A 26,412-nucleotide genomic window follows, 5' to 3' on the forward strand; every position below is an offset into this window, starting at 1 on the left:
GGAGGGCAGATGTTGTTAAAAAGTTCTATAAAAGCCTGAAGCACCAAAGAAGAGACACAGAAGCTTTTCACTCTAGAGTCAATGCCTGTGTTCTCCACCAAGTTTGGTCTGAGCAGCCTGCAACCACGTCAGATCTGGTAAGTTACCAACTTCAGGGAAGAAAGTCTGCCAATGCCAGCATGTATGAAAGATGGAATGTAGTCTGACATGACAGGAAGAGTTTTCCTCTTTCTTTTCTTTTGGCTAAACAAATTTTAGGCTTTCTTTTTGGCTCAAAGTGTAGCTTTGCCTTCATCCAAACATTTGATTTTGTCTTTGGTTTATATCATTTAAATGTCTTATCAAGCAGTTTTTCTGGATAATAAAAGACATCTAACTGTTTGAAATGCTATTTCTTGACATTTAAAGTTTTAATCTATGCACAAATGGCATTTCTTTTAAGGTATCTCTGTAATCCTTCCAATCAAAGTTAACTTTGGGAACTGAGGATGGAAGCTCAACTTCCACATGAACTTCTAACTCCATAATTTGGGCCCTATGTGATACTTTACATGTTTTCTCCTTTGAAAAAGGGAGTCAGCTTGTTCAATCTCCTGATACAAGTGCACAACAGAGAAATACATTAAGCAAAGCAGTGGAAGGAAATGAATGAGCTACTGGTTGCTTTCCTTCATTCTTCATACTGGAGAGATTCTTGCTCAAGTGCCAGAAGGGGCAGATCTATGGCTTAATGCCTATCAAATCCAGACTGGAAGCCAGACAAACTGAGTTTCTTCCATTCTGGTTCATCATTTCCAAGGCAATGACTTTGGCTCTGATTTGATTTTCCTGACGGATGGGGAGAGAGACCACCCTTATGGGTATGATTGACCTGAGAAGAGTGCTTTGTTCCCTTGCATTTTCACAGGATTCTATTCTGAGAAGAGTCATGATGAGTGCTTATGACCCACTCAGACTTGTGAATTTGGCAGCAATGAGCCTAGTGAGAGATGAGGCCTTGGCCATCTGTTCTTTGGAGTATCTGCCCATGGAGCTCTACCCACCACTATTCATGGCCGCCTTTTCTGGAAGACACAGTGAGACCCTGAAGGCCATGGTGCAAGCCTGGCCCTTTGCCTGCCTGCCTCTAGGAGGCCTGATGCAGAAGCCTCACCAAGGAACCATACAAGCAGTGCTGGATGGTCTTGATGTCCTGTTGGCCCAGAAAGTTCATCCCAGGTGAGTCCAAACCAAGTAGCTTGGTAGGATCTTTGGTGTCCTGGAAGACACTGCTGGTGTCAGGGAGAGTGAATGACCAAGAGGTGGACCAGAGACTTCTGAATATGCTCAGAAGCTTTGAGCATTGCTGAGATCACATTGGGAAATACCTTACAAAAATATAATGAGAAGGATGGAAGAGGAAAAGGAGCTGGAGGAAAGTGAGCAAGAGAGGAAAGAGAAAAGACAGAAGGTGATATCAGGAATGTGATGTAAAAGCACAGATGGGAGGTTAGAATGTTGCCTAAATTCTGAAGCTGCAGTTTCAGTGTGTATTTTAAAGAGTCCCACCTAATCTTCTGTTTCCCCACAGGAGATGCAAACTGCGGGTGCTGGACTTGAGAAATACTGGCCAGGACTTCTGGAACATGTGGTCTGGAGACATGGACCATGTGCCCTCAAGCTCACTGATGGCACCAGTGGCTGAGGACATGTCAAGGACAAAGCACCCATTGACTCCCTTGGTGGTATACATAGAACTTTGTCTCAAGACAAAGACCTCGATCAAATTCCTCAGCTACCTCCTCAGGTGGGTGGAGCAACGGAAAGCCTCCATGCACCTGTGCTGTAAGAAGATAAAAATTATTTCAAGGTCCAAGGAAAATATTAAGAAAATTCTCAGTATGGTGAAGCTGAACTGTGTACAGGAGGTAGAATTGAGTCTCACCCAGAAGCTGTCCACCCTGACCAAGTTTGCTTCTCTCCTGGGCAAGATGAGAAATGTTCAGAGACTCCTTCTCTCCCAGACTCATGGGTCTGTTACTGAGGAACAGGACCATCAGGCTCTTCTGCAATTTACCTCTCAGATCCTCAGGCTGCAGTACCTCCGGGATCTCCGTATGGCAGGTCCATCTTTCCTTGAAGGCCGCCTGAATCAGATGCTCAGGTAGGGGACCAGCACTGGTTGACTAACAGTGAACAAAATAGTAAAATATCAAATGCATTGTCTCATTCGCTGCTCTACTGTGACCTGTGGTAACACATATGCAGAGCAATCAAGGTGTGAGAAAACCAGGATAGAAAGGTTAGCAAAGGGACATCTGGAAAGGGACATCAGGTTAGGAATCTATGAATAAGGGGGGCATAAATGTAGTGCGGACATGTATGTGATTTCTTCTTTGGGAAAAGCTATCTCTGTTCAGATGACTTAAGCAAACAGGTTAGTGAAGGTGGCATTGACAAGGAAAAACCACATCAGACCTTAGCATTTCTAAAAAGAAACTCTTTTGTCACTAATCTGTGATCACAATGAGCTTGTCTTAAAGTCCCAGCCCTTAAAGGTGGTCTTGTGTTGCACATAAGGTAATATTCTGGAAGTGCATGATTCTAAAGCTAATGGTAATGAAGCAGAAGGAAAAGGAGAGTGAACAATGATAGAAGGTTTGTAGATGATGCCCAGTTGGAAGTTGCTGAAGTTTGGCAGCCCCAGGGCAATGTATGGGGTCTTATTGTTTCTACATGTCTTCCAAGTGCTTGGCCTGGCCAGAGATACAGGCATCTGGAGCCCAAGCATCGACTGAAGGGATCTGAATTAAAAGCATATTTATCTTATCTCCCAGTACTAAAATTCAGTGGTGTTCACACTTGATGGTGACTGTCCCAGGCTCTCCTTTGAGCATTTCTAGTGCATTCCATTATCTTCATTCATGCTCCTAAGGAAGCGGAGTATGTTGTATTCTGCTTGACATATGAGAAAAAGGAGTTTTCAAGGTTTTTTGAGCTTGACCCAGTCACAAAATGGAAATGGCAGGACTTAGGTAAAATCAGACTGGACATTCTGGGTATTGAGTTTTATCAGATGGTAATAACAAGCTTGGCTTCAAGCCAAACATTTATCTCTCAAGTGGAGATCGCTTATCACTCTGGTTTTCCAGATCTAATTACTTGTTTTTCTTTTTTTCCCCTCCAGATGCCTGAAGACCTCCTTGTACAACATCTCAATAACCAACTGCCTGCTTACAGAATCAGACTTGACTCATCTGTCCCAGTGTTGGAACATCTGTCAGCTAAAGGGCCTGAATCTAAATGGTGTTACCTTGACCAACTTTCGTGCAGAGCTCCTTCAAGTTCTGCTGGAGAAAGTTGCAGGCACTCTTGAAGAGCTGGACTTAAACCTGTGTGGGATCATGGACTTCCACCTCATGGCCATCCTTCCTGTCCTGAGCAGCTGCTCCCAGCTCAGGGTCCTCAGCTTGTGTGGAAACCTCATCTCCATGACTGTCCTGGAGAGTCTCCTGCGTCATACTGATGGGTTGTCTGCTCTAAGTCTAGAGCTTTATCCTGCCCCTCAGGAGAGTTACAGCTCTCTGGGTATTCTTCACCAGGAGAGACTTGCCCAGCTAAAAGCTGAGCTTTGGGAGATCCTTACAGACTTAGGACGTCCCAGGAAGATTTGGGTTAGCCCCAGCCCCTGTCCTCACTGTGGTGAGGACATGTGTTATCACCTGAGTCCCAATGCATAAAACTGCAATTCCCTGCCTGCTGCTTTGCTGCTGTCGCTTCAGTCATGTCTGACTCTGTGTGACCCCACAGACAGCAGCTCACCTGGCTCCTCTGTCCCTGGGATTCTCCAGGAAAGAATACCTGGAGTGTGTGGCCATTTATTTCTTTCTCCAAATACCCTACCTAGGTGGTTCCTTCTATCAAAAACTTTCTTCTGGATACTTGGAAACTGAAATCTAGAACATAGGTCCATTATGAAGGGAAAATGCACCCCTGGTTTCTGATATCTGCTCAGTGTGATTAAGAGAAGCAAATGTATCCAGCAGGGATGCATGATTCTAGAAGGATGTGTTGATTAAAGTCAAATATGAACTTGAACTTCTGGATGATTCAGTTTGAGTTATTTCTGTATGCACCATTGTACAAATGATCAGAAATAAAGAGACCTTCATTGTAAATGAAAAAATGTTGTCCATGATATCATCATGCTTTCTGTGTTTACATCTCCGGCATCTCCAGTTACTGATGCGAGTGAAAAGCACTCCATAGACTATGATCTGAAACACCATCATTCCCTTATTATTTTTTTCCTTTTGATTTCCTTACTTTCTTTTATTGGTTAATACAAGCAACAAAGGAAACATACTCAGTGTCCTCAACAACACATCCCAGTTGGGAACAAGATGGCAGAGGAGTAGATGGATGTAGAGTACATCTCTCTCTACGGGTACATCAAGAATACACTTTCAGACACAGAAGTGCTTGCAGAACTCCAGCTGAGAGAAGGCAGGAGTACCTGACCACTGGAAAAGAATATATAGAACCACGCAAAACTCAGTAGGATGAAGGAACTAGGGTGAAAAACTGGAGCATTAGTAGGACTGGACCTGCCTTCAATGGGTGGGGGAACTGAAGCAGGGGTCTGATCCCCACACTGGGGCAATTGGCTTGGTCAGAGGAGAAACATTTGAGGCCAAGAGTGAATAAGCTGATCTTTGACAGCCTAAATGGAATGAGAATCAAATAATCCTTGCCACAGCCCTATTTACCCCAGACAGGGATGCAGGTCACCTAGAAGGTGAAATAGCTAGGAGCTGGAGCTTAGGGATTGTGGAACAATCCCAGGGCAAGGGCTGCTGTTGACTGCTGGGAGACTGACCAAGGGGATGTGAGGGAGGAGACTGTGGTGAGAAATGGCTGTGGAGGAAAGCCAGGCAGCCACAGAAACAAGAAAATACTGCTGAGTCATGCATAGAGAGTAGGGCCATCACCAAAGCCTCTCTCTCCCCACCTGTCAGCATTGGCAGCTGGACAATAGAGAGGCTGCCCATCAAGCGCCTGATGCATGGAACAACAGAGTAGGACTCTAGCCAGGGTGGCGACTTTATGTGCCTGAGGTGCTGAACAACAGAGAAGGACCCCAGGCAAGAGAACCTTCTAAGTGCCTGAACCAGTGGAGCAATAGAGAAAGACTAGCCTAAGAGGCCTGATCGCCAGCTGCCAGAGGCTCCAAAAGACTCTGTTAGGGCCATAAATCCTGAAGCTGAGGCAGTCCGTGTCCCTGCACACTTGGCGCCGCCAGGGTTCCCATGACCCAAGCAGCTCTGCCACCTTCAAGCTCAGCCCTCACTGGGGCAGAGCTGCCATGGGTAAGAAAAGCCTTGCTTCTATATATGTGGGGTTGCTTCAGTCGTGTCCAACTCTTCGCAACCCTGTGGACTGTGGCTTGCCAGGCTTCTTGGTCAGTGGGGTTCTCCAGGCAAGAATACTGGAGTGGGTTGCCTTACCCTTCTAGAGCACTATTTTTCCTGCTTCTCTAGCCACCACCTCCCCTGAGTACCTGGTGCTTCCAGGGCCCCTGCGATCCAAACCCCTGCTCCACTCCCACACTTAACACTCACTGGGGCAGACCCAAGTCCTCCAGGACAGCCCCAGGAGCAAACCCCAGTGGATGACCCACATACAGAAGTGAAGATAAAACCACAGTTGAAACCCAGGGGCAGTGTGGCTAAGGAAGAGGTGTAGGGAACAAGGTATAAAGAAGGTTGAGAAGTGCTTGCAAACGAGACTCTCAACCAGGGCTGAACATTCTTGCAAACGAGATGTTCTGCCCAGTGTAGGGAACTAGGTTTAAGGGAGGTTGAGAAGTGCTTGCAAACGAGACTCTCAACCAGGGCTGAACATTCTTGCAAACGAGATGTTCAGCTAAGAATCCTGCTTGTTCCCGTGGGAAAAGAACATTTCTTGCACACAAGGATGTTTCTCTGATTCCTCAAAAGGAACAGACCCTGGGACAAAACGGATTCTAAGTTGATAAGGAAGTTCCCCAAAACAAAGTCTTAGCTGCAGTAAATAAGTCAAGGTAAAGGTTATCTCGCCCTGCACCTGCGCACTGTATAGTCTCTGAACCATAGTGATTGGCAGCTTGCCCTGTAGGCTGTTGTGCAAGGGATATAAAATAAAGTAGCTGTAAGAAGCAAGTGTTAAAATATAAAGATTCAAACCACTCTGCAGTGTTGGTGTTTCATTCCGTCGCCGGCAAAGAGGACCCAAAAACTTCCCACCAGCTGTACAAGGTTAAATCCACGCGATCAACTAGGCAGACTCTGTCTATGGAATATATAAAAGGACATTGAGAGCTCCCACAAAAGGAAACACACTAGTTCTGGCAGCTGTGGACAGTGGGGGCATGAACACACAGGAGTAGGACCAGATTAGAGTCTGAGCTGGCCCCACAGCATGTTCAGAGTCCAGCACAGTGTTGGAGGGCATCCTAGGGAGGCAAGGTGGACTGTGACTCCCAGCGAGGGACAGGACACTGACAGCAAAAGCTCAAGAAAAACATTTATTAATCTTATATTTTGACTTTAGTTTCTTCTGAATTTTTTCCCCTTTTTCCTCCCTCTGTTGTAGTTGTTGATTTTATTAGCACTATGAAATCTATTTAAGCTTTTGAGACTTTTAAAATCACACTTTTTGTTTCTGTTATAAACTTCTGCCTCTGTGCTGCCCTTTTGTAGTTCTATAAAGTTTTCCTTTTGTACTTTTTTCCTTTTTTTTAATTTAAAATTTTAAGCTTATTATTTTTCTACATTTATTCTTTCGTTTGCTTTTCCTACTGTTCTTTTCCTCTTGCAGTTATTCATATATATATATATATATATAAATATATATATATAATCTTCTTTGTCTACCTCTGTTTCACTTTACATTTCTATTCTTTTCTTTCTTTCTTTCTCGCCATATTTGTTCATTTTGCTTTCATTGCTTTTTTATTTCCAATTGGTATCTTGCTTTAGTTTTGTTTTCCAGCTTGTGTTTTAGTTAGCTTTGTTCTTAATTGATGGATATCATTTTTGGTTTTCTTTGTTCACTGGGTCAATCTATTGTACTTTATATTTGTTGGACTATTTGATTTTGCTTATGGGTATATATGTTTTGTGTATATTATTTTAATTATTATTTGCCTGATTTTGTAATTGTTATTTGTCTTGGATTTGCCTTTGGTTTCTCATTTTGGGGTATTTGTTTTAAACCCACTTAATGTCATAACAGACCACCTGTGAAATTTCCATTCCTGGCCAGAGATCAAGCCCCGAGCCTTTGGTGTGGGAGTGCTGACTCCAAGACCCTAGAGTAACAGAGAAACCCTAACCCTAGGTAGTATCAAATAGTGAGAACTCCCACGAAGGCAAACACTTGTATATAAGACCAAGTATCACCCAACTACCAGCAGCACCCTGTACAGGCCACCTCATCCAAACAACAAACAAGACAAAAATACAAACCCAATCATCAGCAGACAGGAGTATCAGCTCACTCAGCTCTGTCCATCAGAGGGAAAAATAAAACTCACCTCCTCCCACTAGAATGTAAGCACAAAGTTATACCCTACATGCAGCTTACACAAACTATTGGACCAATCTTAAGAGGGCATAAACCAAAAGAAAGAAAGAGTTCAGCCTTGAAAACTGGGGAAAGGAGACCTCAAAGACAATAAGTTTAAAAAAAAATTGAAGAGACAAAGACATACTGCATGAATGAAGGAACAAACTAGAAACACACAAGTCCAAATAAGTGAAGATGAAATAGACAAACTACCTTAAAGAGAATTCAGAATAATGATAGAAATATGATCCAAAATCTTGAAAATAAAATGAAGAAAATGCAAGAATCAATCAACAAAGACCTAGAAGAATTAAAGGATAAACATGCAGAAACAAACAACACAATTACTGAAATTAAAAATACACTAGAAGGAATCAATAGCAGAATATCTGAAGCAGAAGAATGGATTAGTGAGCTGGAAGATAAAATGGTGTGGAAGTAACTGCTGAAGAGCAGAATAAAGTAAAAAGAATGAATAGAACTGAGGATAGTCTCAGAGATCTCTGGAACAATCTTAAACGCACCAACATTCGAATTATAGGGGTCCCAGAAGAAGAAGAGAAAAAGAAAGCATATGAGAGAATGTTTGAAGAGGTTAGTTGAGTTTGAGTAAGCTCTGGGAGTTGGTGATGGACAGGGAAGCCTGGTGTGCTGCAGTCCATTGGGTCACAAAGAGTCGGACATGAATGAGTGACTGAACTGAACTGATAGTTGAATATTTTCCCAACATGGGAAAGGAAATAGTCAATCAAGTCCAAGAGGTGAAAAGAGTCCCATACAGGATAAACCCAAAGAGAAACACACCAAGACAAATACTAATCAAACTAACAAAGATTAAACACCAGAAAAAGACTATTAAATGCAGCAAGGGAAACCCCATATGTTTAACAGCTTATCTTTCAGCAGAAACTCTGCAGGCCAGAAGGGAATGGCAGGATATATTTGATGTATGGCAAAACCAATACAATATTGTAAGGTAACTAACCTCCAATTAAAATAAATAAATTTATATTAAAAATAAAAAAATAAAGTACTGAAAGGGAAAAATGTACAATGAAGATAACTCTACCTGGCAAGGATCTCATTCAAAACTGATGGAGAAACCAAAAGCTTTACAGAGAAGCAAAAATTAATAGATTTCAGTTCCACCAAATCAGCTTTACAACAAGTATTAAAGGGACTTATATAGTCAGGAAATACAAGAGAGGAAAATGATCTACAAAAACAAACCCCAAACAATTAAGAAAATGGCAATAGGAACACAGATATATATATATATATATCACACAGTCAGTCAGTCAGTTTAGTCACTCAGTCAGTTTAGTCACTCAGTCGTGTCCGACTCTTTGCAACCCTACGGACTGTAGCATGCCAGGCTTCCCTGTCCATCACCAACTCCTGAAGTCAACCATCTCTTCCTTGGTCGTCCCCTTCTCCTTCTGCCTTCAATCTTTCCCAGTATCAGGGTCTTTTCCAGTGAGTCAGTTCTTCACATCAGGTGGCCAAAGGATTGGAATTTTAGCTTCAGCATCAGTCCCTCCAATGAACATCCCGGACTGATTTCCTTCAGGATTGACTGGTTGGATCTCCTTGCAGTCCAAGGAACTCTCAAGAGTCTTCTATAACACCACAGTTCAAAAACATGAATTCTTCAGTGCTCAGTTTTCTTTATAGTCCAATTCTCACATCCCAACATGACTACTGGAAAAACCATTGCTTTGACTAGATGGACCTTTGTTGGCAAAGTAATGTCTCTGCTTTTTATTTTTTTTAATTTATTTTTACTTTATTTTACTTTACAATACTGTATTGGTTTTGCCATACATTGACATGAATCCACCACAGGTGTACATGCTGTCTATGTTGGTCATAGCTTTTCTTCCAAAGAGTGTCTTTTAATTTCATGGCTGCAGTCACCACCTTCAGTTATTTTGGAGCCCCTCCCCCCCAAAAAAAATAAAAGTCTGTCACTGCTTCCATTGTTTCCCCATCTATTTGCCATGAAGTGATGGGATGGGATGCCATGATCATTTTTTGAATGTTGAGACAACTTTTTCACTCTCCTTCACTTTTATCAAGAGGCTCTTCAGTTCTTCTTTGCTTTCTGCCATAAGGGTGGTGTCATCTGCATATCGGAGGTGATTGATATTTCTCCTGGCAATCTTGATTCCAGCTTGTGTTTCATCCAGCCTGGCATTTTTCATGATGTACTCTGCATATAAGTTAAATAAGCAGGGTAACAATATACAGCCTTGACATACTTCTTTCCCAAACTGGAATTAGTCTGTTGTTCTATGTCCAATTCTGTTGCTTCTTGACCTGCATACGGATTTCTCAGAAGGCAGGTAAGGTGATCTAGTACTCACATCTCTTTAAGAACTTTCCATAGTTGTTCTTATCCACACAGTCAAAGGCTTTGGTGTAATCAATAAAGCAGAAGTAGATGTTTTTCTGGAACTCTCTTGCTTTTTTTATGATCCAATAGATGTTGGCAATTTGATCTCTGTTTCCTCTGCTTTTTTAAAATCCAGCTTGAACATCTGGAAGCTCATGGTTCACATACTGTTGAAGCAGGGCTTGGAGAATTTTGAGCATTACTTTGCTAGCATGTGAGATCTCTTGAAAGAGAAGATGAGCACATGTCCTTCTACTCTGCCAGCAGTAAATAAATGGATATACATCAATAATTACTTTAAATGCAAATGGACTAAACACTCCAACCAAAAGACACAGACTGGCTGAATGGATAAAAGAGCATGACCCATATCTACGCTGTCTACAAGAAACCCACTTCAGATCTAAAGACGCATATAGACTGAAAGTGAGAGGATGGAAAAATATATTGCATGCAAATGGGAAGCAAAAGAAAGCTGGAGCAGCAATCCTCAAATCAGACAAAATAGACCTTAAAATAAAGAATATTGCAAGAGATAAGGAAGGACACTACATAATGATCAAGGAATTAATCCAACAGGAAGACATAACAATTGTAAATATCTATGTACCCAACATAGGAACATCTCAATACATAAGACAAATACTAACAGACATAAAAGGAGAATTTGACAGTAACACAATAATAGTAGGAGATTTTAACACTCAATTTACACCAATGGACAGATCATCAAAACAGAAAATTAATAAGGAAACACAAGTCTTAAGTGATAACATTACACGAGATGGCTCTCATTGATATCTTCAGGACATTCCATCCAAATGCAGAATACACCTTCTTCTCAGGTGCACATGGAATGGAACATTCTCCAGGATTTGGTCCCAAACCAAACCTGAGTAAATTTTTTTTTTCATTTGATATGAACTGTTTGTGTGTGTGTGTTTATTTTATTTTATTATTATTATTTTAACTTTACAATATTGTATTGGTTTTGCCATACATCAACATAGACTCTGTGGGAGTGGGAGGGTGGGATGATTTAGGAGAATGGCATTGAAACATGTATAATATCATATTAAAAATGAATCACCAGTCTAGGTTCGATGCAGGAAACCTCAGTAAATTTAAGAAAATTGAAATCTTATCAAGCATCTTTTCTGACCACAGTGCAATGAGACTAGGCATCAATTAAAAAAAAAAAACTCTGAAAAGCACAAATACATGGAGCTTAACCAGTATTTTTCTAAATAATGAACAGGTTATTGATGAAATTGAAAGGGAAATCAAAAGATTGGCAGGTGGATTCTTTGCCACTGAGCCACCTGGGGAGCCCCCATAAGTGACCCTATTAGTAGAACTCAGTCAGCGTTCATAGAGTGAATCCATGGTTGAATACTTGTCTCCCTTCCTGCCGTGTATTCCTTCCTGAATGAATATCTGATTCAGTCAAAATCATCTGATTATAAGCAAATATCCAATCAGGATTTACCTGATGGACATTTGGAAATCTAATCAAGCTTCACTTTCTGATTGGATGGACAGAGGAAAGATGTGATCAGAAAGGCCAATAAAAACCTGAGGCATCAGGAAGAGGTGTAGAAACTTCTTGAGTCACTGCCTGGCTTCTCCACCAGATCTGACCTCTGAGCAACCTGTCAACCCCAGCAGAGCAGGTAAGTTATAGACCTCAGCAAAAGACCCCTCCTCCTTCCTGTGGTCAGTGGGTTTCTGTTGCTGGCATGCAGCAGTGGATGTCAGGGAGGTTTCTTTTCAGATGTATACATGTAAGATTTTGGTTTGACCTCTAAGTGTAATTTTGCCTTAATCCCAAACATTTTGTTATGTGCTTTCCTTTATATTGTTTTAAAATATCTTAACCAATAAGATTTTATTTTTTAATGAAAACATCTAAATTTTTGACATTTTATTTCTTGACATTAAGAATATCCAGTTTGTGCAAATGATATTTATTTAAGGAGTATCTGTTTCATGTTTCTCAGTTCAGTAACTGTGGGAACTGAGGATGGAGGCTGTGTTGGGCTACATGATGATTTTATTCCCATAGTTTTAAGGCTCTAAGTGATGATTTAAATATTTTCCCCCAAAAAAGATGGAACTTAACCTAAGCAAAGCAGTGAACGTATATGAATGGAATAGTGGGTTGGGTTTCTTCCTCCTTCAGTTCATTTCAGTTCAGTTGCTCAGTCATGTCCAACACTTTGCGACTCCAAGAATAGCAGCACGCCAGGCCTCCCTATCCATCACCAACTCCCAGAGTTCACTCAGACTCATGTCCATCGAGTTGGTGATGCCATCCAACCATCTCATCCTCTGTTGTCCCCTTCTCCTCCTGCCCCCAATCCCTCCCAGCATCAGAGTCTTTTCCAATGAGTCAACTCTACATGCATGAGGTGGCTAAAGCATTGGAGTTTCAGCTAATCAGTCCTTCCAATGAACACCCAGGGCTGGTCTCCTTCCGAATGGACTGGTTGGATCTCCTTGCAGTCCAAGGGACTCTCAAGAATCTTCTCCAACACCACAGTTCAAAAGCATCAATTCTTTGGCACTCAGCTTTCTTCACAGTCCAACTCCCACATCTATACATGACCATTGGAAAAAAAACATAGCCTTGAATAGATGAATATTTGTTGGCAAAGTAATGTCTCTGCTTTTGAATATGCTATCTAGGTTGGTCATAACTTTCCTTCCAAGGAGTAAATGTCTTTTAATTTCATGGCTGCAATCACCATCTGCAGTGATTTTGGAGCCCCCCAAAATAAAGTCTGATGCTTAGTCCTTGTGAAATGCTTGTTTTGGTGTCTGTGGGGCATAACTATCACTTTTCCCTCACTTAGCCGGGACTGGAGTGAAATTGTTCAAAACTGAGGCTCTTCCACAACTATCAGAGCAGAGACTTTTGCTCAGAGATGGTTCCTCTGAAGGATGGGGAAAGAGATGAAGGGGTGTTCATGCTTACCTGAGAATGATGCTTTCTTTCCTGCAAGTTCTCACAGGATTCCTTTAGGAGTAGATTCAGAATGAGTGTCCAGAACCCCCTGAGACTCCTGAACCTGGCAGGAAAGAGCCTACTAACTGATGAGACCTTGTCCGTTTCTGCTCTGGAACATCTGCCGATCGAGCTATTCCCCCCACTCTTCATGGAAGCATTCTGTGGAAGACGCAGAAAGACCGTAAAGGCCTTGGTGCAAGCCTGGCCCTTTGTCCGCCTGCCTCTGGGGGGCCTGATGCAGATACCTCATCTGGGAACCTTACAAGCAGTGCTGGATGGCCTTGATGTCCTGCTCACACAGAAGGATCAGCCAAGGTGAGTCTGATGCAGGTAATCTGATAGGTTATGATCAGTCAAGAAGAAACAGCTGACATCAGGAGGGTAGATGGCACATGTATGGATCAGTCACTTCTGGTGATGCCAATGAAGAAACATTGAGACTTGGCCATTGCTAAGCTCACTCTGGAAAATGCCTTCTAGCAGTGTTGAAGCGCCTAAGATTCAAAGAAATGTGAAAGTACCTGTGCCAGCCTCCTCACAGGGATGCTTAAGGGCACTAGGGTAGAATGTTAGGGAAAATTGAAATGGAAAAGGAGATGCAGGAAGGTGAGGCAAAGAGGGAAGAAGAGGGCAAAGCAGCTTGTGACATTGGGAATGTGAAATAAAAGCTAAGGTGGGAAGTCAGAGTGTTGCCTAAATTTTTTGTGGATCTTAGAACCATCACTGCCAATTTGTTGTTTCCCCACAGGAGGTGCAAACTTCGTGTGCTGGATTTAAGGAATGCTGGCCAGGACTTCTGGAGAATGTGGTCTGGATCCAGTGTCCATGTGTCCTCAAGCTCTTCAATGGCACTAGGGGCTGAGGACACGTTGAGGACTGAGCAGCCCTTGGCTCCCTTCGAGGTGTTCATAGAACTTCACCTCAAGGAAAGGAGCATGGGTGGATTCCTTACCTACCTTATGAGATGGGTGGAAGAAAGGAAAGCTTCCATACACCTATGTTGTAAGAAGCTGAGGATTATTTCATTTTCCATGGATAATATTATGAAGGTCCTGAGCATGGTGCAGCTGGACTGTATCCAGGAGGTATATGTGGATCGCATCTGGCATCTGTCCACCCTGGCCATGTTTGCTCCTCTCCTGGGCCAGATGACCAATTTGCAGAGACTCCTCATCTCCCACATCCACATGCCTGATTCTGAGGAGCAGGAGGAAGAGCACGTTGTCAAAATTACTTCTCAGTTCCTGAGGCTGCACTGCCTCCGGAATCTCCATCTGGAATCTCCCTTCTACCTCGAAGGCTGCCTGGACCAGATGCTCAGGTGAGTGTGCACCACTGACCAGGTAACAGTGAATCCAACAAGAGAATATCAAATGTACTGTCCCCTTTGCTGCTCCATTGTGAACTGTGGTATCACATAACCACACAAATCAAGGCAGGGGTCCAAACTGGGAGAGAGGCTCTTGAAAGGGAAACTATGATAGGAAGCTCTAGACTAGGGGTTAGAATCTAGGGGGGTGGGTATTTGATTTCTTAGGAAGAGATATCTTTCCTAGATGACTTAGGAAAATAGGTAAGGAAAGGGGGCATTGAACACAGAGAACTCCTCTAGCCCTGAGCATTTCTGAACTGATGCTCTGTGTTCTCCAGTTTTGTGACTACAATGAGCCTATCTCAAATTCCTTGTCTGTAAAAGGTTGTTTTTTGCTCCAGATATGGTAAATAATATATGGGAAATGCATGATTCTGGAGATTATGGTAATGGGGCAGGTGTCAAAGGGATCATAAAAATTGGTAGATGACTTGCAGATAAAGCAGGGATGTAAATGAGACCTTGCAGACTGGCATCCTCTGTGGATGCTGTGGGATTTTGCCCAGGTTGGTCCTCTATGCATGTCACCCAGAAGCCTCACCTGCCCGAGATGGATGTCTGGGGCCCAAGCATGTTTGGAAGGTAGCCTGCCTAGTAAGTAGATCTCTTACTATTAACATTCAGTGATGTCCACTCTTTATTGAGATAAGATGTCAGGCTCTCCTCTAAGTTTGCCTGGTACATTCCATTATCTTCATTCCACTTTGTAAGGAAGCAGAGTACATTTTTCTCTGCTTGAGTACTGAGGAGAAAGAGCTTTTAAAACACTGTGTACTTGACCCAGTCCCACAGAGAAGGTGAAATGTCTGTCTACAATGAGATTAGCCATTCTGAGTATTAATCTTATTAGATGATCAGACCAAACTTGGGCTTGGGAAGATCACTTGTCTCTCAACTTGTGATCAACTGCCACCTCAGTTTCCAATACCTAGTTCCTCTCTTTCTCCCCAGGTGCCTGATGACCCCGTTGGACAACCTTGAGATAACTCACTGCCTGCTTACAGATTCAGACCTGACCCGTCTATCCCAGAGCCCGAATATCAGTCACCTAAGGGGCCTGGATCTGAGTGGGGTTACCATGACCTACTCTAGTTCCGAGCTCCTCCCAGGTCTGCTGGAGAAAATTGCATCCACCCTCCAGGAACTGTACTTAGAGCAATGTGGAATCAGGGACACCCACCTTGAAGCCATCCTGCTAGCCCTGAGCCACTGCATCCAGCTCACACGCTTCAGTCTGCGTGGGAACCTCCTCTCCATGGCCATCATGGAGAAGCTGCTGCAACACACCTCTGGGCTGCCCAGGTTAAGTCAAGAGCTGTACCCTGTCCCTCAGGAAAGTTTCAGCTCTGACAGGATCCTCCAACCTGGGAGACTTGCCCAGTGTCAGACTGAACTGCTTGAGATTCTGAAGCACTTGAGACATCCCAGGACCATCTGGATTAGCTTGACACCCTGCCCACACTGTGGAGATAACACATTCTACCATCCTGAGCCCATCATATACGGTGGTGACACCCATGCCTAGTTTGGTGCATCGATCAAAGCTTTCTTCTGAGCACTTGGAAACTGAGATCCAGGACAAGATACATCATGAAGGGAAAATAGAGCCGGTTTCAGACATCTGCTCAATGTGAATGTGGAAACGAAAGGTGATCCTGCAGGGGGAGCTGGACTGCAGGGGGAAATGTAGTCTCCCTGGTGAAGGAATGCTTGTGGACATATGCTCGTCCTGTAGTATCAGAACTAGGAACCTAAATTTCTTTAGGTGGATTCAAGCTTGAGACTCACCTGTTGGAGTTATCCTTGGGTATATAGTTGTAAAGAAATAGTCAGAAATAAGAGACCCTCATTGTAAATGGATTGCTGTCATCCATGGTGTATTATCTTAATTTTTCAGTTTGTACCACAGGAGTCTCTGGACACTGATTTTTTTTTTTTAAGGCACTGTGTCATCTATGATCCAAAACCTTACCATTCCCAACAGTTATTTATTCTTTGGGGGCATCTCTGACCTCCATTTTTTACTTCTGGGGCTGTTCAGTGGGTTAATACACACAGAGAGGAGCATCCTTAGTGTCCAATGAGCCACTTGCGTGAAAGCCTAGGCAGGACCTTTATGGCTGACTCAGGCCATGACCCTGGTCATGAGCAGTCCTCATCATTTTTTGGTCCCTCCATAAGTTTCAGTTTTTAACCTTTCTTTGTGGGAGGAAAGGGTTTAACTGCAAAAGGCATGGGTACCAATTCTAGAAGGGGACTTCTGGACTTCAGATAAGCTGAACCTCTGGACTTTGCCAACTCATTACCCAGGTGGATAATGACCCGTCTTAATTAATCTGCTGGGCTAGGGAAGTTATTCTGTATCTTTTAGCAAAACACACAAATCATAGAAGCATATAACATGGTTTTAGTGTTTCTATTAAAATTATATTCTTTCAAGGACAGAGAAGCCTGTCCAAAGAGTAGGACACACAACTGAGGGACTGAACAACAAATAACATAAATGCGTAGGATATAAAACAAATAACACTTGCGGGCAGTAAATATTTTCACATGAATTGCCTATGACCCAAAATAATGAACGATTGTTATAGTCATAAGGAATTTTATGCAAGAGTGGATTACATTATAAAGTCAATCATACCACCAATATTTTACTTTAACCTACTACAGAAAGCACCAACTTCTTATTATGTGCTGTGTGATTTTTCAAGAAAAAGAAAATTGTGAGCCCACAAATATCTTCCACCTTCCTGTACAATCTTTCTGTCTTATTCATGTGTGTCTGAGGCAGTTCAGGCCATTATAACAATCCAATGGACTGAGGGGCTTAAACAAACAAAAATTTACATCTTCCAGTTCTGGAGGCTACAAGACTGAGATCAGAGATGCAGTGAGGTTGGGTTATGGAGGGAACAAGCTTCCTAGTTTCCTCACTTCGTGGGGGGAGGGGAGCTCAAGTCTCTTCATTTGATCCTAAGGGCACTAAATGGCTCAAGGATCTTCAGCTCCATGATCTCAGCCAAACCTAGTTACCTCCTAAGAAAGTGGAAGTGAAGTCGCTCAGTCGTGTCCGACTCTTTGCGACCCCATGGACTGTAGTCTACCAGGCTCCTCTGTCCATGGGATTTTCCAGGCAATAGTCCTGGAGTGGATTGCCATTTCCTTCTCTGGGGGATCTTCCCAACCGAGGGCTCAAACCCGGGTCTCTTGCACTGTAGACAGATGCTTGACCATCTGAGCCATAACTCCAAATCCCATCACCCTGGGGACTAAGGCTTCAAGATATGAATTTGTGGGGTGTGGTGGGTATGGGAGGTGGGGTAGGAGATGGGGAACAAACATTCAGTTTACAGAAACCCATCACCATGAAGAAAAAGTGAGATTACAGTGAACTCATCAATATTCCAGTGGTCATCCTTCTCTCTATGTTTTTGCCATATCCACATCCAGTTCAGTTCAGTTCAGTTCATTTCAGTCGCTCAGTCGTGTCTGACTCTTTGCGACCCCATGAATCACAGCACGCCAGGCCTCCCTGTCCATCACCAACTCCCGGAGTTCACTCAGACTCATGTCCATCGAGTTGGTGATGCCATCCAACCATCTCATCCTCTGTTGTCCCCTTCTCCTCCTGCCCCCAATCCCTCCCAGCATCAGAGTCTTTTCCAATGAGTCAACTCTTCCCATGAGGTGGCCAAAGTACTGGAGTTTCAGCTTCAGCATCATTCCCTCCAAAGAAATCCCAGGGCTGATCTCCTTCCGAGTGGACTGGTTGGATCTCCTTGCAGTCCAAGGGACTCTCAAGAGTCTTCTCCAACACCACAGTTCAAAAGCATCAATTCTTCGGCGCTCAGCCTTCTTCACAGTCCAACTCTCACATCCATACATGACCACTGGAAAAACCATAGCCAAGCTGCCTGCAAACAGCCAAGGCTGTGGTACCTCCTGTGTGTCCAATACAACTGCTCTGATCATGCCAGGTTGAAGGTTGTGCTCTCTCCCCACTCTCCATTCCTGCTCCTTTGTTGGCTGACAAAATCATTTTCCTGCAACCACTGGAGAGAGAGAGAGAATATTACTCAGATCATGGAAATCTTACAAAGTATTTCCAGTTTATTCCAAGCCCCCCATGACCTGCCTGAACCCTCCCTGCACAGCATTAGTGACCTTCACTTTTTCCCAAGTTAACACCAGTCCACCCAGCGACCCAACAAATCCCTTTAATTAAAGCATTATTTGTTTCACATATGATAATATACATGTTTCAATGCCATTCTCTCAGATCATCCCACCCTTGCCTTCTCCCACAGAGTCCAAAACACTGTTCTATACATCTATGTCTCTTTTGCTATTTTGCATATAGGGTTACCGTTACCATCTTTCTAAATTCCATATATATGCGTTAGTATACTGTATTGATGTTTTTCTTTCTGGCTTACTTCACTCTGTATAATAGGCTCCAATTTCATCTACCTCGTTAGAACTGATTCAAATGTATTTCAGGATGGGGAACACATGTAAACCCATGGCTGATTCATGTCAATGTATGGCAAAAACCACTACAACATTGTAAAGTAATTAGCCTCCAATTAAAAGAAATAAATTAAGTAAATAAATAAATAAAAGCATTCTTTGTTTGATCAACAATTATTTAGGTTCCTGAACTTCTCTCAAGAGGGTCTGTGGGTTTTCATGTAAAATTTATTTTGAATAAGAATTGTAACTCTGTTCAGGAAGAAACTACACTCTTGACATCAGATCACCTCCAAAATCTGATCAAAATACCTCACCACCCATTCTTGTTATCTGATAATGTTGGGTTCCCTTCAGCAAGAAATCTTCTAGATTGGTTCATCCAGAATCCCTCCCAGATCTGATGTCTCCTCTTAGAAATTTTACACCTGGCAAAATCCTGCTTTTTGGCATTGAATCCATACTTGTGCCTGTTAAATTGCAAATAAAGTCCATTTTCATAATGGGGTACATTTTCCTATATTGTATAGTTTTGAATAACATGTGACTTTACCACTGACACCTGTGTCTGTCTCTGATTTTGCTCTGTCACAACTTTACAGCTGATTACTGCTCAGGCAAGGAAGATCTCCTGAATATCCTCCATGTTCCCACATCCTGGAATGGCCCGTTTGGAATCTGGCCACATTTAGAGCTCCTGTATTAGCTCTTGCTCCCTGGATGTCCCACACTTCTGAAAACTGCCACACCACCACAGCACAGTACGAATCACTTGGAGCATCATCTGCACATCTCAAAATCCTTCATCACAAATGTAAAATTCCTCTTTGAATATAAACAATCTTATTCACATATTCCAGGGTTGAGGATGTGGATATTTTGATTGGGGAGGGTATGATTCATCTGTATCCTGGAAGCAGGCAGGAGTCCTCTGGCTCAGTACATGTTCCATCACTTAGCCCTCGATCTATGTAGTCCTTTCTGGGCATTGAGAAGGTGGAGGACAAAGGTTGAGAGTGGAACTAGGACTGATGAATCCTAGTGTTCCATGACCTTATACACACACACAGAGAGAGAGAGAGAGAGAGAGAGAGAGAGAGAGAGAGAGAGAGAGAGAGAGAGAGAGAGAGTCTAAAATTGGCTGTTAACACTGAATTGACCAGAAGTACTTGAATCAGATTATAAAGGGTTCCAATGTAAGTGAAAAACTTTGCTACATAGGTTAATAATTGGGCTCCTTGACCAACAGCAAGCACTAACGTGGTTGGTGGAGGATTTCCCTAACTCTCTCTAAAAGAATGGAAATGAGGGTGGAATTGAGCCAGACAGGACCTTTATTCTTCCTCTCTTCTTCACCTGGTGTCTCAAAGTGAAGAGGCTCAGCATCTCTGGCAGATGTGGTAGGTATTGGGGTGGAGGGGTGCTTGTTAAAACACTGATGTTGGTCTCACCCTTTGAATTTCTGGACAGTGGGTCTGGGGTGGGGCTGGGAAGTCACTTTTTGAAAAGTTCTCAGGGTTTCTCTGATGATCCAGTACTTAAGAATCCTCCTTGCAATACAGGGAACACTGGTTTGACCCCTGGTCTGTGAGAGTCACACATGCCAAGGAGCTGTGGGCCCCTGTGCCACAACTACTGAGCCAGCACTCTAGAGCCTGCGATCCACAACTATGGAAGCCAGATCGTCCAGAGCCTGTGCTCCACAAGAGAAACCACCGCATGAGAAGTGTGTGGCCCCTCTCTCTGCAGCCAGAGAAAGCCTGAGAGCAGCAGTGAAGACCCACCATGGCCAAAAATGAAATAAATGGATAAAATAAATAAAATCTTTAAAGATAAATTTTAAATAAGTTCTCAAGTGATGCTGATGCTACTAGTTGGAGGACCAGACATTGGGAACCACTGTAGTAGATGGAGCCACTCCACTTTTATTTTATCAGTGCAGTTTTTAAATAGCAGGTTCTTCATAGAAAGCAATGTGGAAGAATCTTAATCTTATTCTCTTTCATACTTCCTCCCAGAAGAGAAGAGCCCATGACTCCAGTATTTAATTACAAAGCTCAAAGTGGGCAGAACATAGCTGGCATAGAGCAGTGTTTAAGAACATCAACCAACATAACTTCCGGTTCCATGATTTACAGGCTGTGTGCATTCAAAGAAGTTACTGCTCCTCTCTGAATCTATCTCTCCTTCTATGGAATGGGTACTATATGCTCTCTAACTCAGATAAAAACATAGAGTCCAGAGCTTAGTGCAGAATAAATCTTCCATTAAATGGCAGGGCTGTTGTTTGACACTCAAAGACCACAGGGTGAAACAGCCATGGTGACAAACAGAACCTGAGGCAGAGTCTCACATGTCAGCCATCCCCTCTTACAAATTGTGGTCCTTTGATTCTGGAAGCCAGTAACTTAAGAGAAAACCCTGGGAGCCAAATTCAGCCTGCTGGCTGGAACAAAGCTGTCCTCTGGTAGCCCACTAGACAATTATTTATAGTTGGCTATGGCTTAGGCTCCCAGGTGTCTCAGTGGTAAAGAACCTGCCTGCAATACAGGAGACTCAAGAGGTGGGGGTTAGATCCCTGGGTTGTGAACACCCCCTGAAGTATGAAACAGAAACTCACTCCAGTATTCTTGCCTGGGAATTTCCATGGACAGAGAAGTGTGTTGGACTACAGTCCTTCAAGTGGCAAAGAGTCAGACTCAACTGAGCATGCAGACACCTATAAGGCTTAGGTTCAGGGTTTCTCTGATTGGACTAATCCAGGGAGCAGATGTGAAAGAAAATCCAAATCATATTTCTCCATCCAGCGACTTTCTGTTTTTGTTTTTTTTTTTTTTTCTTGGCAACCATCTGAGGCCTATTAGTGTTTTTAGGTGTACAGATGCTAGGAGGAGTGATGCTTAAATTGAAAGACTAAGCCTTGTTGCCCTACAAACAATTTGGAACTGATTCCAAGGTCCCAGTTTCGAGCCAGACATTATCTTACTCCCAGCTCACTTCACACCCTGGATCTCAGGTTCCTTGTTTGAGAAAGAAATTGTTTCTGATGTTCCTGTGACATTTGAGGTACCCAGGCTTACCTCTGAGTCTGACTTTCCTGCTGGGTCATGTTTATCCTGGAATTTGACTCCCACAATCACTGGAGAAGAAGGTTGGCTGCAGGTGGTTTCTGAAACCCAAGCTTTTTCTGAATGTTTTCTGAATGTATATCTGATTCAGTCACCTAATGTGGAGAAAAATGAAGATCCAATCAAAATCAATACAATGGGCATTCTATAATCTAATCAGGTATACCTTTTCTGATTTTGTTAGTAGTTGGACAGAGGGATGATGAGATTAGAAAGACCTGGAAAAGTCTCAGTCTCTGAAGAAAGGATGCAGAATCTTCTGACTCCTGAGTCACTGGCTGAGTCCTCCCAGGGCCTATGGTCTGAGCACCACACCAAACACATCACAGTGGTAAGTTACTGTCAGGACTGTTCTGACATCTTTAGCTGACCTTAAGGGTGGTATGGAACTCAAAATGACACAGAGAGGTTTTGTGTTTTTTTAATTATTTCTCTTTAGATGATAATATTTCAGGTTTTCATTGTGCCTCTAATTGTATTTACCCTGAATCCCAAATATTTTGATTCATGCTGTAGCGATACCATTTTAAGATAGCTTTACCATGATGATATTTCTAATGAAAATATCTGTAAATTTATTTTTTGAAATGCAAAATACTTTTTTGTGTGTACACCTGACATTCATGTAGGAGCATTTTTTCAAATTTACTATTCGCTGTAACTGCAGTAACAGGATGGAGGCTGTGTTGCTCCACATGACAGTCTTCTTCCCGTAGACTAAATGATCATCTGGAAGTCTTCCCCAAATAAAGTTTGGAGTCAACTTTCAGGCTCTTGGTAACCACTTTGCAGTGAGACATGAATTAAACAAAGAAGTGGATGTATCTGAATGTGCTAGTGGTTGAGATGCTTGTTACTGAAATCAGTAGGGAAAAAGCTACAGCTTTGTGCCCAGTGAACCCACAGGATCAAAAGGAACAACTGAAAGGCTTCCACCCTTGGCAGTGCATAGATCTTGGCCCTGACTAGGTTCTTCTGAAGCGTTGGGAGACAGTCTATGGTGTGCTCACATTTGCCCTGAAATGGGTGCTTTGTTGCTTGGCATTTTCCACAGGATTCCTTTTGGCAAAGAGTCAGGATGAATGTCCCAACCCCACCCAGACTCCTGGACCTTGCAAGAACAAACCTGCTGAGGGATGAGGACACAGTCATTTCTGCTCTGGAGTTTCTACCCATGGAGCTCTTCCCACCCCTCTTCGTGGAAGCATTCCAAGGGCGACACATTGAGACCCTGAAGGCCATGGTGCAAACCTGGCCCTTTGTCCGCCTGCCTCTGGGGGCCCTGATTGACCTGCCTCATGTGGGGCCCCTACAAGCAGTGCTGGAAGCACTTGATGTCCTCCTTGCCCAGAAGGTTCCCTGTCAAGGTGAGCCTGACTTGGGGAACCTGGTAAAATCCTGGGTGTCCCAGAGAAGACAGCTGGGGTGAGGAAATGTGGGTGGAAAGGGATGGACCAGAGGGTTCTGAAGATGGAAATGAAGACGGCTTGTCTCACTAAGGGAAATGCCTCTGGAAGCATAAAGGTGCTTGTAATGAACAGGAGCCTGAAATATCATGTACTTCTCTTAGTGATCCTTAAAGTTACTAGAAGTGAAGATTCAGAAAGGACAAGAAATGAAAGCGAGATGGAAGAAAGTCAGTCAGAAAGTGAAGAGGGCAAGACAGCAGGGGACATCAGTAATCTGAAGTTACAGCAGAAGAGAGCAGTGTGAGCTTAATTTTTGTGGCTATTTTTTCTTTCTGGGTGGATTTTAATGCATCTCTACCAATCTCCTTTTTCTCTATAGGAGGTGCAAACTGCGGGTGCTAGATTTGCGGGACACTGATCATAAATTCTGGATCATGTGGTCTGGAGCCAACGATCGTGGATGCACAAGCTCAGGAAGAGCACCAGTGATTGAACCCAGCTCGATAACAAAGCAGCACTTGGCGCCATTGAGGGTTTTCACAGAACTTTCCCTGAAAAAAAGGACCCTGAATAACTTCCTTACCTACCTTCTCCGGTGGGTGGAGCAGAGAAAAGCTTCCATACATCTGTGCTGTAAGAAGCTGAAGATCTTTTCGATGTCAATGGAAAATATTGTGAAGGTCTTGAGCTTGGTGCAGCTGGACTGTATCCAGGAGGTGCAGGTGAATTGCACCTGGCATCTGTCCACCCTGGCCACGTTTGCTCCTTTCCTGGGCCGCATGAGTAATCTGCAAAGACTCGTTCTCTTCCCTATCCATGTATCTGCCTTTAGGAAGCATGAGCAGGATCACATTGTGCAAATTACCTCCCAGTTCCTGAGGCTGGGCCACCTCCGGGATCTTCATCTGGACTCTCCCTCCTTTCTTGAAGGCTGCCTGGACCAGATGCTCAGGTGAGTGTACACCACTGTCTGGGTAACACTGAACATAATATTAGAATGTCAAAGTCACTGTCACCTGAAGGGTGGTGTCCCATGACCATGGAAATAAAGATTGCATGCTAAACTGTTATAGTGGCTCTTGAAAGGGACACCTTGCTGTGAAGGTATAGATTATTGACTGGGATGTTTGGATCTGGCCCTGGAGGGTTTGTAATTTCTTCATTCAGCAAAGGTGTTTATGTTCAAATGACTTCAAAGTAGAGGAAATAAAGGGGACTCTGTGGGGGAATCACATCAGAGCAGAGCATTTCTGAAGAGAAGCTCTATGCTCACCAGGATTGTGGCCACAATGAGCTTGTCTTAAACTATCTGTCTGTATATCTTGTTTTTTGTGCTCCAGACAAGGTAACTAATATAAGGGAAAATTATGATTCTAGAGATTATGTTAATCCAGCTAAGCAAAATAGATAATAAAAAGTGATGGAAAATTTGTAGATGATCCAAGAATGTAAGTCAGCCCATTAGCCTGGCATCACATTTTATGTTGTAGAATCTTGTATAAGTTTATTCTTTATGAATTTCTCTCTAGATCCACACCTGGTCAAAGATATAGGCATCTGGAGCCCAAAGTTGGACTGAAGGAATCCCTAGGTGAAATAATTTTTTATTTCATTCACCTAGAAATAAAATTCAGTGACAACCACCTTTGACTGAGGCTCTGTGTCAGGCTCTCCTCTGAGCATGTTCTAGTGCATTCCATTATACTCATTCATCCTCATAAGGAAGTGGAGTATGTTGTATTCTGCTTGATAGATGAGGGAGAGAACTTTCAAGATTCTATGAATTGACTCAGTCACATAGTGCAGGTGACAGGACTGAGCCTAGATAGAGACTGGGCAATCAGTTTATTGACCCTCATCAGATGGTCAGACTTAACTCTTGCCCTGAAGAAACCATTTGCCTCTCACATATAGCCACCATGGAGCTTCCCAGGTGGCACTAGTAGTAAAGAACCCACCTTCCAGTGCAGGAGACACAAGAGACTCAGATTGGATTCCTGGGTCAGGAAGGTACCCTGGAGAAGGAAACAGAAACCCACTCCAGTGTTCTTGCCTGGGAAATGCCATGGACAGAAGAGCCTGGTGGGCTACAGTCCACAGTGTCACCAAGGGTCAGACTCAGCTTAGCAGCTGAATATCACACCACCATGTAGCCACCTGGCACCCAGTTTCCAAGAACTAACTGTTTGGTGTCTCCCTAGGTGCCTGAAGACCACCTTGCACAACCTCTCAATAACTAAATGCCGACTTACGGAATCAGACTTGATCCACTTGTCCCAGTGCCCGAACATCTGTCAGCTAAAAAGCCTGGAAATGATTGGTGTCACCATGACTGATTTTAGTCCTGAACTGCTCCAAGTTCTGCTGGAGAAAGTTGCAGCCACCATCCAGGAACTGTACTTAGACCAGTGTGGGATCATGGACTCCCAGTTTGAGGCCATCCTGCCTGCCCTAAGCCGCTGCTCCCAGCTCAGTTCCTTCAGCCTATGCGGGAATCTTCTCTCCATGGCTGTCATGGAGAAGATGCTGCGACACACCGCTGGGCTGTCCTGTTTAAGTCAGGAGTGGTATCCTGCCCCTCAGGAGAGTTACAGCCCTCAGGGTGTCCCCCTGGAAGGCAGACTTGCTCACCTTCGGACTCAGCTGTTAGAGATCCTGAGAGACTCAGGCCAGCCCAGGATCATCAGGATTTTCCTAAGTCCCTGTCCTCACAATGGTGATGACTTATGTCATCATGTGGAGCCCATTATATACAGCTATAGTACCCCTGCCTAGGTGGTTCCCTGTATGAAAAGCTTTCTTCTGCGCACTTAGAAACAGAAATCTAGGACCTGTGTACTTCATAACATGAAAATCTACAGTTTCAGACATCAGCTCAATGTGAATGGGCAAAGAAAAGATGATCCAGTGGAAGTTCAAGATTGTAGGGGGAAATGTAGACTCTGAAAATGATGGGACTTTCAATGACATGGGTTAAATAGCATAAGAATACTGAATGTAATTTTCTGAATATACTTGTGATGTACACGTTGATGTTA

At 43.3% G+C, this 26,412-nt stretch overlaps 3 protein-coding genes across 3 annotated transcripts; all 3 read left to right on the top strand.

The window, feature by feature from the left end:
* Positions 1-931: 931 nt before the first annotated feature.
* Positions 932-3,719, top strand: LOC138090268 (PRAME family member 8-like). Its single transcript, XM_068985771.1, has 3 exons — positions 932-1,218; positions 1,571-2,143; positions 3,167-3,719. The coding sequence occupies exons 1-3, from the start codon at positions 932-934 to the stop codon at positions 3,717-3,719; spliced, it is 1,413 nt and encodes a 470-aa protein (XP_068841872.1).
* Positions 3,720-13,020: 9,301 nt separating this feature from the next.
* On the top strand, positions 13,021-15,889 carry LOC138090269 (melanoma antigen preferentially expressed in tumors-like). The gene is made up of 3 exons (XM_068985772.1): positions 13,021-13,307; positions 13,741-14,313; positions 15,316-15,889. The coding sequence occupies exons 1-3, from the start codon at positions 13,021-13,023 to the stop codon at positions 15,887-15,889; spliced, it is 1,434 nt and encodes a 477-aa protein (XP_068841873.1).
* A 7,154-nt stretch (positions 15,890-23,043) lies between these two features.
* LOC138090270 (PRAME family member 8-like) lies at positions 23,044-26,149 on the top strand. The gene is made up of 4 exons (XM_068985773.1): positions 23,044-23,332; positions 23,536-23,674; positions 23,754-24,326; positions 25,576-26,149. The coding sequence occupies exons 1-4, from the start codon at positions 23,044-23,046 to the stop codon at positions 26,147-26,149; spliced, it is 1,575 nt and encodes a 524-aa protein (XP_068841874.1).
* The last annotated feature ends 263 nt before the right edge of the window (positions 26,150-26,412 follow it).

Source organism: Capricornis sumatraensis, chromosome 14 (genome assembly GCF_032405125.1).
Source record: "Capricornis sumatraensis isolate serow.1 chromosome 14, serow.2, whole genome shotgun sequence".
Taxonomy (NCBI): domain Eukaryota; kingdom Metazoa; phylum Chordata; class Mammalia; order Artiodactyla; family Bovidae; genus Capricornis; species Capricornis sumatraensis.

Bases quoted from the DNA above. Each gene is read 5' to 3' on its own strand.
- LOC138090268 (XM_068985771.1), top strand. From the start codon at position 932: ATGAGTGCTTATGACCCACTCAGACTTGTGAATTTGGCAGCAATGAGC. The intron at 1,219-1,570 runs GTGAGTCCAAAC...GTTTCCCCACAG, and splicing joins GCCCAGAAAGTTCATCCCAG to GAGATGCAAACTGCGGGTGC. The intron at 2,144-3,166 runs GTAGGGGACCAG...TTTCCCCTCCAG, and splicing joins CGCCTGAATCAGATGCTCAG to ATGCCTGAAGACCTCCTTGT.
- LOC138090269 (XM_068985772.1), top strand. From the start codon at position 13,021: ATGAGTGTCCAGAACCCCCTGAGACTCCTGAACCTGGCAGGAAAGAGC. The intron at 13,308-13,740 runs GTGAGTCTGATG...GTTTCCCCACAG, and splicing joins ACACAGAAGGATCAGCCAAG to GAGGTGCAAACTTCGTGTGC. The intron at 14,314-15,315 runs GTGAGTGTGCAC...CTTTCTCCCCAG, and splicing joins TGCCTGGACCAGATGCTCAG to GTGCCTGATGACCCCGTTGG.
- LOC138090270 (XM_068985773.1), top strand. From the start codon at position 23,044: ATGAATGTCCCAACCCCACCCAGACTCCTGGACCTTGCAAGAACAAAC. The intron at 23,333-23,535 runs GTGAGCCTGACT...TACTTCTCTTAG, and splicing joins CCAGAAGGTTCCCTGTCAAG to TGATCCTTAAAGTTACTAGA. The intron at 24,327-25,575 runs GTGAGTGTACAC...GTGTCTCCCTAG, and splicing joins TGCCTGGACCAGATGCTCAG to GTGCCTGAAGACCACCTTGC.